This window comes from Diceros bicornis, chromosome 39 (genome assembly GCF_020826845.1).
Source record: "Diceros bicornis minor isolate mBicDic1 chromosome 39, mDicBic1.mat.cur, whole genome shotgun sequence".
In the NCBI taxonomy this organism is placed as follows: domain Eukaryota; kingdom Metazoa; phylum Chordata; class Mammalia; order Perissodactyla; family Rhinocerotidae; genus Diceros; species Diceros bicornis.
Window position 1 is genome coordinate 12,418,303 of NC_080778.1, and position 12,972 is coordinate 12,431,274.

The 12,972-nt window shown below is 36.9% G+C and overlaps 1 protein-coding gene across 9 annotated transcripts in view; it reads right to left on the bottom strand.

Moving 5' to 3' along the window:
• ARID1B (AT-rich interaction domain 1B) overlaps nt 1-12,972 on the bottom strand; it is a 417,978-nt gene that overhangs the window by 165,566 nt on the left and 239,440 nt on the right. For 6 of the 9 annotated variants that reach the window (XM_058534093.1, XM_058534091.1, XM_058534095.1 and 3 more), the window contains exon 5: nt 3,526-3,567. The exons of the other annotated variants lie outside the window; for them this stretch is intronic. In XM_058534093.1, coding sequence (XP_058390076.1) covers nt 3,526-3,567 — 42 coding nt within the window. The remainder of the gene's footprint in view (nt 1-3,525; nt 3,568-12,972) is intronic. 9 annotated transcript variants of the gene reach the window in all.

Sequence of the window (12,972 nt, forward strand, 5' to 3'; positions counted from 1 at the left end):
TGTTTGACAGTATAATTGTATATATATTTGCTTAGCTGATTTTATTATCTCCTTATCAATGGCAGCTTTACCTAGTACATTAATGATGTAGAAGCCACACTTATCTTGTAGAAAGAACCACTCCACGTTGGCTGCCCCTGGGACTCCTGATTTATTATCCTATAGAATTTATCAACTTTTTAATGTATTCAAGTCTTGATCAGAAGTGAAGTCAAAGAGCAGTGCTCTACAGTTTGCAGAATTTTCCTTTCCTAATATATTTGTTCATTTTTTATTCTGAAGCACCTCTTTATTCACTGCAGTTCTTGTTTTTATTTATTTATTTATTTATTTGTGAGGAAGATCAGCCCTGAGCTAACATCCATGCTAATCCTCCTCTCTTTGCTGAGAAAGACCGGCTCTGAGCTAACATCTATTGCCAATCCTCTTCCCTTTTTTTTCCCCCCAAAGCCCCAGTAGATAGTTGTATGTCATAGTTGCACATCCTTCTAGTTGCTGTATGTGGGACGTGGCCTCAGCATGGCCGGAGAAGCAGTGTGTCGGTGCGCGCCCGGGATCAGAACCTGGGCCGCCAGTACTGGGGCTGAACCCGAGCACTTAACCGCTAAGCCATGGGGCTGACCGACAGTTCTTGTTTTTATAAGTACACAGAATTTTAAATTAATTAAGCATCTCACTAAACCCAAACAGAAACAAACTCAAGAAAATCAGTTACCTACATTCAGAGGAAAAAACTAGAACCATTGCAAAACACTTGAAGTGTTTAATATACTGTGAAATAGTTATTAGCATTTCGAATTCTAAGTTACCTTTGACTGAGATATACCTAATAAACAATGAATCAGTATTTGAGTGAAATTAAGATTCGTGAAGTAGAAGGAGCATAGATATTTCCCATTAGATTAGGTTTAAAAAATTAATCTCAAAACAGCCATCATAGTCGTGATGTTTGTGAATGATTGCAAACTTGTTTTCCTGGGTTATAGTTTCACCACACTCATACACAAAAATGAGTTGTTTGTATCTCTGGGTCCCAACATGTTTAAGTCATTTTCTAGTGAGACTGACGAATTCATGCTTCAATCTTAAGTAAATATTGAGCTTGTAGATTTTAGTTTGACTTAGGAGAAGGAGAAGCACACAGGGGTGAATAATTCAGATAGTGCCAAAAAAAAAAAATGTAAAGAAAGATCAAAGGCACATTAAAGATCATCACTGAAGGGATCAGAGACATCCGTGGGACAGACACACGCTCTAGCGTCCTACTCATCCACCAAGATGACGTCATTAACGTCTTACCAGTGAGTCAGATACTTGAGTTATGTTTCCCAGTGCATAAAAACAGGAAGAAAGGTCAATTGTGAAAATGTGTTCAAAAACCTGACCAATACTGAATACCTAGACCTTTTAAGAAGCAAGCCGAAAATATACTTGCTGTCTTGCAGATAAAACGAAGCAGTAAAAACTTTCAAATTTCTCACTTTTAGTTATATGTGTAAATTCTTTGGTATAGATCTGCAAAAGTGAAATGCATTGAATTGTTTGAAAATCACTGAAATATTGGGAAAAAATTTCAAACAGTTGTTTCTGCAAATTGAATTGAAGGCTACAAAAGCAATCTGCTAGTGTAGCCATAAAACAAATGCAAAAAAGTCTTTACACAGTAGGGCAGACCATGAGAGCTACTGGGACAATAATCTTCCACAACCCTGCTGCATCCTCAGTATGAAGGATTATGGAGATGAGTTCACAAGAGCTGACCCTACAGGTTATTAACTATGCAATGAATATTCCGCATGCATGCTGGGCATTAAATAAAAAGAGAAAAATCAGAAGATGACCATATGTGAAATATTGCAAATAACCCTGAATTAGCTCTATTTATAATTAAAATTTTCAGCAGACATAGAAACGTAAAACATATTAAGGGTAAAAACTCGAATTAGTTTACCAAATATTTAAATAAAGTGTTAATTTATCTTTTTACTTTTAATTTTTATTTATTTATGATGTAAAACCTTGCTAAGCTTATAACTTCAGAACAGATTTGATTTTGGTATTATCATGTCATCCACTTGTAACTGCAGCACAACTGCTAGACCGTACTAAGAAAGGCCAAGCATCTAGAATGGAAAGCAGAAAAAAAAAGATGGAAAAAATATAAATAACTAATTTTTAGTTTTAAGCTAAGATGTAGCACATACAGGAGTCAGAGTCATCACCCACACCTTGTGCTCTAAAGTTTCCATCAACTATTCTCCCAGACTTCTGACTTTGAAAGTAATTGGGGGCACCTACACTATACTTCTCTACCTCTACATGAAAATAAAGTCAGACTCCCCTAATAACTGCCTCTTACCAATTTACTTCACAGCTTAAGAATTACCAGCAAATATGTACAAAGAGCAAGTAAATCTGATAAAAACTACAGGTCTGGAAGATTGTAATTCTGAAAAATCTGTGACTCTTCCCTGTGTTCTCTATCTCAGCGTGACACATCATCTATTCCTTGGTCTCATCCTCAGTCCTCTGCCTTCCTCCCCCTGAATATCCCAGTGATCACGGATCACCAGGTCCTACAGACTTACGTCTTAAGGATTTCTTTCCTCTTCCACTGTGCTGGCTCAGGCCTACATCATCTCTCACTCGACCTACTCAACTGCCCTTCACTGGTCTCTGGCAAACATCCTCCACAAAGTGGTCAAAATCATCTAAGTTTCAAGTCTAACCACTACTTGGCTTAAAATCTTTTAAGAGCTCAGCATTTTCTATAGGATAAAATTCAGATCTTTAACCTCTTCAACCTCGGATCTTGCCACACAGGCAGAGTTTACTTTTAGTTCCCTTTGATCTTTTTCATGGTTGTCCTCCCACCTGAAAATAGCTCTCATTTCTCCTGTCCTCCTCTTATCTAAATATAATCCACACCACAAGCTCCGCCCAGAGATCAACCTCCTGGAATGCCCTCCCACTCGATCACCACAATCCTTTGCATATTTCCAGCATGGAGACCACGCACTGCACTTCCGGGTAATTGATCTGTTTAGGCCTCTACCTACCAACTGATGGTGAGCAACTTAAGGGCAAATAAAGCTGGGATTTAATTTAGTTGTGACTGGAATATAGGGATTCAATAAATATTTGAAGCAGGGATAACAAATCAATGAAGCTCGAGTTATGAACCAAAAGCAGCATTCATTCAGCTGTCATATTTTGGTACCCTCAAACTGGAGGGAAATTTCAGTAAATCCTGTTCCATGGCTAATTCAAATTTAAAAGTCAATTACTACTCAATGAAACTCTTGGTTTTCTGTACAATTTTTCATAATCTCTACCACAAAGAAAGAGGGTAAACAAAATACCAGCATAGTCTAATCTTTATCACAAGACAAGGGAAATCTTAAACTTCTGAGGATTTTAGAACCTCCGCATTTCATAAGAAAAGCAAGTCCTCTCTGCTGACCCTTCCAGTCCAGCTAGGGGAGCTGATGAAACCTGCACAGTAAGCTACGTCAGACTACACACCTTGAGTCCAAAGGCGGTATCTTCTGAGGTCAAGACTTCAACCTGAAATCACAAGGAAAAAAATAATTTAGGCACTATCAAAAACCTTCTTTGAGTCTAGCCACAGACACCAGACCACAGGCATGGCCTGGAACTAAGAGTTCTGGAAAACTGGTGTTCGATTTATGTCAGGTGTCAAGAAAGAGATCTGTGGGTGTCTTCAAGAGCTGGGTGTAAATCCAGGTCACTGCCCCACGTTCCACTTTTATAACAGGGCGAGCTGCTATCCAATTAATATATTTGCCATCATGTTGAAGTGGTGGTATAAGTTCCTCAGAATGATCTAGAAGTTATGAAAATCATCCTTCTCACTTAAATCACAAGGTGTTGCATATCCTTTTTGATCTCTTCCTGACAGGCAGTGAGAGGAAAGTTATGCTTCGTAAAGCAATTTCGTTGTGCTCGTGAAGCTGCTAGTAATTTCTTGTCCTGCTCACATTGGAGTGGGTAGTCCTGAATCTCTGGAATGTTGCAGAGCAAGAGTTCCTGAAAGCAACACTGAGGAAAAGGCAGGCAGAGTCTAAGCAACAAGTTGTGAAATGATGGCAAAACTTCAAAATTGCCTGTCAGTCTTACGCATCAGAAGACAGGGCTCATTAACATGAATTTAAAAAGCGGCGTGGAACAAGACGTGTATTGATAATTACTGTTTTTTAAACATAATTATTCAGTCTGGTGCATAAAGCTTTTAACTCTGACTACTACAAAGTACCAAAATATGATGGAAAAGAGCAAGGAAAGAAGGCAACAGAACAAATATAGATATTTTTGAAGTGTCTGGGGAAGTGGGTGGGGGTAGGACAATAGTCTCAGACTAGCTGGCTTCCTTGTTTGAAACCTTTTAAAATTAGGTGTTTGTGGTAGGTGCTTAAGCAGAAGGCACATAGGTCTATGCAACGTACCTTGCTATAAAACAAAATCAGATTCTTCCCTTGAGGGAAGGGAATGCAGAAAGGAAGATCATTTCAATGAGATTGTCATCCAGTATGAAAGGAAGGGGGTCAAAAAGAAATGAAGAGACAAACTGTATTCTCCAACTGCTCTACTGGAAGTGAGGCTCACCCACCACCTGGAACCTGCCCACACCGGAGCACAAAGCCAGAGAAACGCACAATTGGGTCTGGAGAAGACGAGCAGCGTCGTTCTGATTCTGAAAACCATATGTTACTGATACCAAATGTGATTTTAGCCTAAGGACTGAAATGTTGGCTCAACTATAGCACAAAATCATGATAAGATTCACTGACAGCATTTCTGTTTACACTTTGGTTTCCAAAGCTAATTGTTAGATTCAGAAACATGATCTTATTATAGAGTTTTAGTTTAAGAGGAAAAAAACACAACAGTTATTTGCAGTTCACGTATGTTTGAATTTCTTATGTCCTGCCTTTCACAACACTAGGTTACTAACCTCAAATATTTTTATATTACCATCTCCAATCAACATTGAAGACTTTAGTTAAGGGGAAAGCACAAACAACAAATTCGTTGAATCTTAACTACTGTAAACACTGTGTCACATTGCTCTTGAATTAGACACACAGATCCTATCTGCATACCTCAGTGTTAGGTACAGTCACCCTTGATGTGATATTTTAACATATGAACAATTATTTTTAAAATACATTATAAGTTTAAATCTGCAAAAATCACCCCAAGTGTGAGTTCTGCATTTGCTTAACATATTATACAAAGTCAAAGTAGCAAGAAAATTCAACTGCAAAAAGAAATCTATTTAAAGATATGGCCTTAATATATTTGACAAGTTGAGATGATCGCAAACCAAAGCTTTCAAGTGGAATTTAGGAACTCTCCATGTGACTATGTCAGTAGATGGAGATAAAGACAGAACTTGGGGGTTAGAGGAAGGAGGTGGACCTCAAAGGGTCAGCCTCATCCTCCTCCCACCCAGATTCTATCTCTAGGAGGGCTCAAAGAGGTGTTTTGAAATTCCTAAGTATTAACCAGTTTAATTAAAGCAACTTAAAAAAAATTTATGTTTTGTACAAAAGCACTATGGTTTAAATACATATGCCCTCTAGTTCAGTATCCTTTATTATTTTCTGTTTCTGTAAGATTTTAATTTCAATAGTTACAGAAAAACAGCTGATTTTAAACACATGAGATGAACCTCAATTTAATAAAAAAGAAAGATCAATGTCATACAAAGGTTTCCACGCTGGATCTAAAAGCATTTTTACCTAAGTTGGAAGGAATCCCCCTCTAGTGGGAGTGAGGGAGTACTTCAACTGTCACACACAATTTTCAGGTGGTAGTCATTAAACTTAACTATCAACGGAAATCAGCTAAGTATTTTTGTTCCTTTTGTCTGAAATTTGAATCTTTTAAAAAAGAGAACAATATAAGTATTTTATATTTCACAAGCCAAAAAACTCCTATAATTGCTAAATTTAAACTAGAAGGAGATTTGTATTTATCTGCTGGGATTTTAGTTATTAGCCAACAATCATCATCCAATTTAAATTGGCTATAAAGTAGTCACAATTTTAAGTTAAAACAAGAATGTACAACTGGAAAAAGTTAGTACATTCTCGTGGAAAGATGTAATAATGTAGTGGGAGGATAGCATGCTGATAATCTGCATTTACCTGACCCAATAACAAAGACTCACCACACACAAGGCAGTGTGCATAATTATTAGTGCCGTAAGAGAGAAAAAGTGATGAGTTTCACTTAGGTATTAATACCTGGGTATTAATGTATTTAACATCAATGGGTGAAATGTATCTAAATGTTCATTAAAAAAATAAATTCAAATTCAGAAATGACCAGAAGCGATTATTCCCGGTGTCATTTTTCTTTTTAAACTTTAATTTGGGGAGATTTAAAACTGGCCGCAATACAAAATCATCAAGAAAAAAGGTCGCAGGTTTTGTCAGATGTAAAATTAGGACATAATACCCAATGTTCTCCTTCTCCACACAGATGCCGTAACCAATGCAAAGATAACTCTGAACACCCTGATGAGGAGCAGACCTGGCATCCCTGGGAGAGAGGACCTGCCAAGGGGGCCTAAGCACACAGTGTCAAGGATAAATGCAGGCTAACAAAGCAGAGACATCCTAAGTCCAGGGTAAGGCCCCTTCCATTAAACCACGTTTATTTCAAATGATGCTACAATCAACACTTGATAACTCGAATGCCTAAAAGGATTCCATGTGTAGGGAACTTCTAGAATCACTGTGCAAGTCCGCAACGTTCAGCAGCAGCTAGGCCATTTACAGATCTTGCGCTCTACTCCATCCAGCACAAAACCTTCAATTGGCCTCACTCTCCCAATTAACCTAATAAGCCCTACTTCCGCCAAAATTAAAATAAACCACTTTAATTTCCAATCATTCCATTATGAAAATCGGGAAAATGTGAATTCGTGAATTTGGAAGTACAAGTGGTTGTACTTTTCTCTTTCTGGAAACATTTTCAAAGTCCTTGTTACTTTCACCTCTAAAGCAGAGAATACTAACATCCAGCAGCACTTTCATTAAAACAAAACAATGCCAAAACTATGTCCCATTTTAATTTAAAAAATTTCTAAAATCAGGATCATGCTGTCACAAAAAGAAATAGTGACAAATAAGGATTTATAATCATATATAAAGAATCTTACTCCTAATTAAAAGAACGCAAATCAAAACTCCCAACATTATTCTATTTTTCTCACAACATTTTACCAAAGATTAAAAATTTTGATAATTACTATATTGACACTCCAATCACAGCCCTGCATTGATGACGAGAACATATAGTGGAATCAAGTGCAGTTTGGCAGTATCCGTCAAAACCTATATGCGCTTGATTAAGTGTTAACCCAACAATTCCACTGATACTCAAGTGCAAAAATATGGATTTACAAAGTTGTTTACCAGAGTTGTTTGTAGCAATAAAGCACTGAAAACAACCATCAACCAAACGTCCATCAACAAGGGACTGTTTAGTAAATTATCACACAGCCAAGCAATAGAATACCATCCTGCTGTTAAAAAGAATTTGTGTGTGCAGAGAAGGAAAGATTTCTATTTTATCACATTAAGTGAACAGAATCAGGACAGTGTGCACAGTAAACTAATATCTGTGCTTAAAAAAAAGAGGAGGTGGGTTATATGCTTGATATACTCAGACCATTTCTGGAAAGATATGCAAGAAACATCAGCAATTGCCTCAAGGGAGAGAAACTTATTTTTCATTGTATTTTGTCTTACAACAGAAGAAATTTTTTCACCAAGTACATGTGTTTCTTATTCAATTGAAAGTAATTAGTTAACAAAATAAGCCAATAATAACATAAAAATTTGTTCACTGTTCATAATAATCGTAGAAATGTAAGTAAAGGTCTTATCTTTCAAGTTAGCAAAGATTACAAATATAGTAGTCAATGCTTGTGTGTACAACCAGATCCCCCAACACTTGTGATGAGTATGTCAGTAAAAACAGCCCTTCAAGAAAGCAATTTTCTATTATACATCAATAGCCTCAAACATATTCACGCCCATTTACCCAGCAATCTATTTGCTCGAGAAACCTATCTCTGTGATCTAATTTGTGATCAACTATTTATATATTAAGTATGTGTATTACATCATTATTTGAAATATCAACCAATTAGAAAAAAATGTACAAAAATGGTTAAATAAGGTATGGTATATTCATAGGACAGACCATTACATAATCATGAAAAACTCAGTTTTCAAGAAATATTTGATAACACAGGAAAATGCTTATAACATGTTAAATTTTAAAAGTAGGATTAAAAACAGAAATTTGACATTATAAATATTCAAATCCATCCATTTGTTTCCTCCATGCCTTCTAGAATATGTGCCATGCTGGAAAATGTCTTCCTCACTCCAGGATATTTAAAATATTCATTCATGTTTTCTTTTAATGCATTTGACTTTATTTTTTTTTTACATTTAAATATTTGATCCATCTGTAATTTGTTTTGAAATAACAAGGAGAGGTGATTCAGTTTTAATTTTCCATTTGAATAACTGTGATGCAGAATAATCCATTATTTTCTCCAGTGATCAGAGATACCATATCTTTACCGTAATGAAAAATTAAAATGATATAAATTTTGCCTCCAATTCTAGGTAGGGATAGGAAAAGCAAAATGACCAATGAGGTATTCAACCCAAAGGGAAATGGGCGAGAGGAGGGGATTGATAATAATCAACAAGAACCTGACTGAATTTGCAACATTTGTCCACAAGTAAATTGTGAAGGATTCAGATGCTCTTGGAAAAAATAATTTTTGCCTAGATTGGTGTCCAAGGGATAAAAAGACTATTCTACTTACAAAGATTGCTGTGTCTGCTTTGGTTGGTCCAAAAAGATCAATATACCTACTAGAACCTATTCCATTAAGCATATTTTTACGTACACTAAGGAGAAGCAGACACTAATAAATAAATTGCTCTCCAAAACCATGCCCTGGGATTTATGACAGTTTAAACTGCAGGACAAGCCCCTCCATGCCCCACCCCCTCGCGCGTGCACACACCCACACCCACACCCACACCCACACACACAGATAGCTCACCCTGGGTTGCCAAGTTTTAATTTTAGCCAGCAACGAAGTTGTTTTGTCTTTTACTTTTTTATTATTTCTATTATCAGTATTAACTTTTCTATAATCCATTAAAAAAATGAATGCTGAAAAAAAACACGTAAAACCTTGCCAGCATTCATCTCTTACTTATTAATTCTCCTCATTCTCCTTATTAGCATGTACAGGCCACATGACAGCTCAAGGACGCAGCTTGCTGAAACCGCTCTGTGTCTGATTAGCTGGTAATAGAACACACAATAATGCCTTCTACCGTTAAATGCTGCTGAGTAGAACCACCATTCTCTGAATGTATTTAAAATTAACTAAAAACTTGTCCCTACATAGGGAACCAATAAGTAATAATGATAAATTTTATTTATGCAACCAAAAAGCATTTCTGTTATACTTAATATGATGTAATATGATTTCAAGACAAACAATGGATATGTTATGACCATTGATTCAGTGCAAGTGTTATGCTCACGTTACCTTCTATACTAGGATGTTAGCTGTGTCTCCACATCTTAGGCTGTTAAATTTAAAACAAAGGTTGTCAGCACTGTGGTCACACCCCTCTTTCTAATTATGTCCTCTAACTGAGTGAGGATACTTTTATTTAAGGTTCACAGAGTAATCATGAACTCATGCTATGGCTCAGAGAAAAGAGACCTTGAGTGCAGAACAGAGTGTGCAAAAATAGCCACCACTATGCAATGTGACTTTATAGCCCTTTCCATCAGAAGGTGGAGTCTTTTTCTCTACTCCTTTAATCTGGGTTGGACGTGTGCTCTGGGATCAACAGAATGCAGCCACAGAAATCATACTGCACCACTTCCAATCATCCTCTTGAAAGTGAACCAGCCACCGTGTGAACAAGCCCGGACTAGTCTGTTGGAGGATAAGAGACATACGGTTCTGTTACCACATCACCCTAGCCAAGAGCCAGTCAACTCCAAGGGGCAGAGCCGCTTAGCTGATCAGTAGCTGACTGAAGAAGGGAGAATGAGCCCAGCAGAAACCAGAACTACCCAGGCCCAGGCCAAATTGTCACAATGGAGGACGGTGAGCTAAATAAATGGCGGTTGTTCTGGGCACCACGTTATGGGTCGGTCTATTGCATAGCAAAAGCTAACTGATGCATCGTACAACTCCAAATAAAACAACCTAGGTGTCATACACCTACTGGCAGAGTTCCAGGCAAGAACACTATGATACTAAAGCCATCCCGAGAGGACTTATAGTATCCACACAGCCAAGTCCCTCCTCCAGCTCCACTCCCTATTTGAAACTCCAAGACCATAAAATTCTATCACAGTTCTTTACTGTGGTCCACAAGAAGCTCAACAGCATGGCTCCTGCAGGCCCCACTAACACCCAGTCCTACCACTCTCCCTCCATGAGCAATGTTTCAGCCACACTGGCTTCCTCTCTCTTCCTCAAAATGGCCCTTTCTCACCTCAGGGCCTTTGCACTTGCTGTTCCTGCTGCTTGGAACACCTGCCACCAGATTTTCCTATTACTGCTCCCTTAATATCACTTATACCTCAGTTTAAAAGTCGCCTCCTCAGAGAACCCCCTCCCTCTCCCGCATTACCACTAGATATTTGCTTGTTTATCCCTTCACTTAAACGTAAACTTCACAGGAGCAGGGCCCTTGCCTGTTTGATTCACTGTTGAAGGCTTCTTACCTAGAAGGGTGCCCGACACAGAGCAGGAGCTCAATAAATAACTGTTGAGGGAACAAATCAGTGCATGTGAACGAATGCATTGAGGACTATTACACCAACAATAAAAACATAAATACATGTTTATGAACCCAAATTTGACATAGCTCATTATGTCACAGGTGTAGATATAATAAGATTTAAAACATGCTCTACCTAATAAGTCTTATGTACCATTTAGCTGATGGTATTGCATTACATACTAGCGTTATTAAAAAACAAACCCAAAACCAAACCAAAAACCAGTTTTACTGTATTTCATGATGATATATATGCATTTGATGCACTTCTCTCTCTAGCCAAAAATAAACCTTAAATTCCTTTAAAAAGATTAGGTTTTTTAAATTGATGGCAATGAAGGAAGTATGTTGCTCAAAGATAGATCTTTTCTCCCTATTTCTGAATTGAAATGCAATGATTCTTTTAGAATTGTATTATACCAAGAAATAACCACAGTAAATATTTTATAAAGAACACATACAGCCCACAATCCTTCCAGACTTAATTTTTTTAAATAAATTTCAGGAAAATTTGAGCTTTGCATTTAGGCTTCTTGACTACAGCACAGCAGATGGTAAGGAAGCCCAGCCCATTTTGCAGGCCATCACTGTGAAGGATACTGACGGGCCCAAACGCTACAGAAAAATTCTGGCTCTCAGACGGCTCATGTGGTCACAGTACCAGGCCTACTCCATAGATGGTCTCTCCCTGAGGCACAAGGGAACAGGAGCCCCAGTGTAACCCCATCGGTGACATCACTGACATGTTCATAGAAGTGGGGGCATTCAGAACCCTATACCTAAAGAAATCACATGTACAAAAGTTACTCATTTCTATACTTCCAGTGTTATCAAGAAATTTGGCTAAGGAATCATGAAAAATATAGACCAAAATACATGTATCTATTCATGATTTCATCTGGCTTTTCTAACGCAACACGTGTATACAAATAATGTAAATTTGTAAACAAAACTTTTGAAAACAGATCATACTTTCAATAAAAGAAAGTAATTCTATCATATTTACTTTAGATCTTTCTCTAAATCATATATTATTAAAGTAGGAAATGTATGTATAGGAAAACACTAATATTTATTCATCACATTATCCTTTCTAAGTGATTGCTTTTTCCGTATACTTCAAGTTAACATCTAGTTCTTACTAAGATTTTCTATACTTATTTGTAAGTTCTAGGAGGTTTCATGAAGGAAAATATAAAAGCTACGGATGTCCAGGCAGTGAGGGACTTTTAAAAATTTTTGAATACCAAGTAGGTGGTAGTAAACTTTACAAAAACTGAGATAATACTACATACTATCTCATCTTCCACTGTCTCATACTCATTGTGAATTGTTATAATTCAATGCTATTTTAAGCAATACTTCCCTGTTTACCCAAATATCTACTTATTCATATACAAATTGATATAAAAACCTTATCAAATCTACTACACTATATTTACAAATTTATTATACTACAGCTTGATAAATCCAAATGCTCTAAAAACGTAAGCCAATAATATAAACTCTTTTTTCTAATTTTAATTACATTTCATAAAGAAGAAAACTGTATTTTAAAAATAACTGAATAAATCTCCTAAGGTACTACAAGTTGAAAATTTAGCTAAAGTACTATTTGACCATACTTAAATCCTTCCCCGAGTCCCACACACCATTAACGTCAGCTCAAAAAAGCCAGTTGAAAGTTGTTATCAAATCATTAGACAGAAGAGGTACTGTAGACAGACAGGGTGTGGAGATCCACGGATAAAGGCCATGTAAAAGTTAATCACTGTGTCAAAGGGTGGGAAGTGCCACAAAGATGATTTTAGCTGACCAGATGAGAATAAAAAGGTGTTTTAAAAACAAATACATTTTTAATGTTTTTAATTCAACGAGTTAAACTTCTATTACTGCTGAAAAATGTCCTTTGTACGTTATTAATTTGATTACGTGTCATTGGCTTTTTTCCTGCTGCCCTCTCCCCTGTCCACACGTCCCAGTCCCCCCAACTCTGTCAGCATGGTCTGCATGTAAGAAAAATGACAGATGAAAAAAACTTCTGTTTTACCCTAAAATACTTCTACCAAAATAGATTGGTTTTAAAAATGCTAGC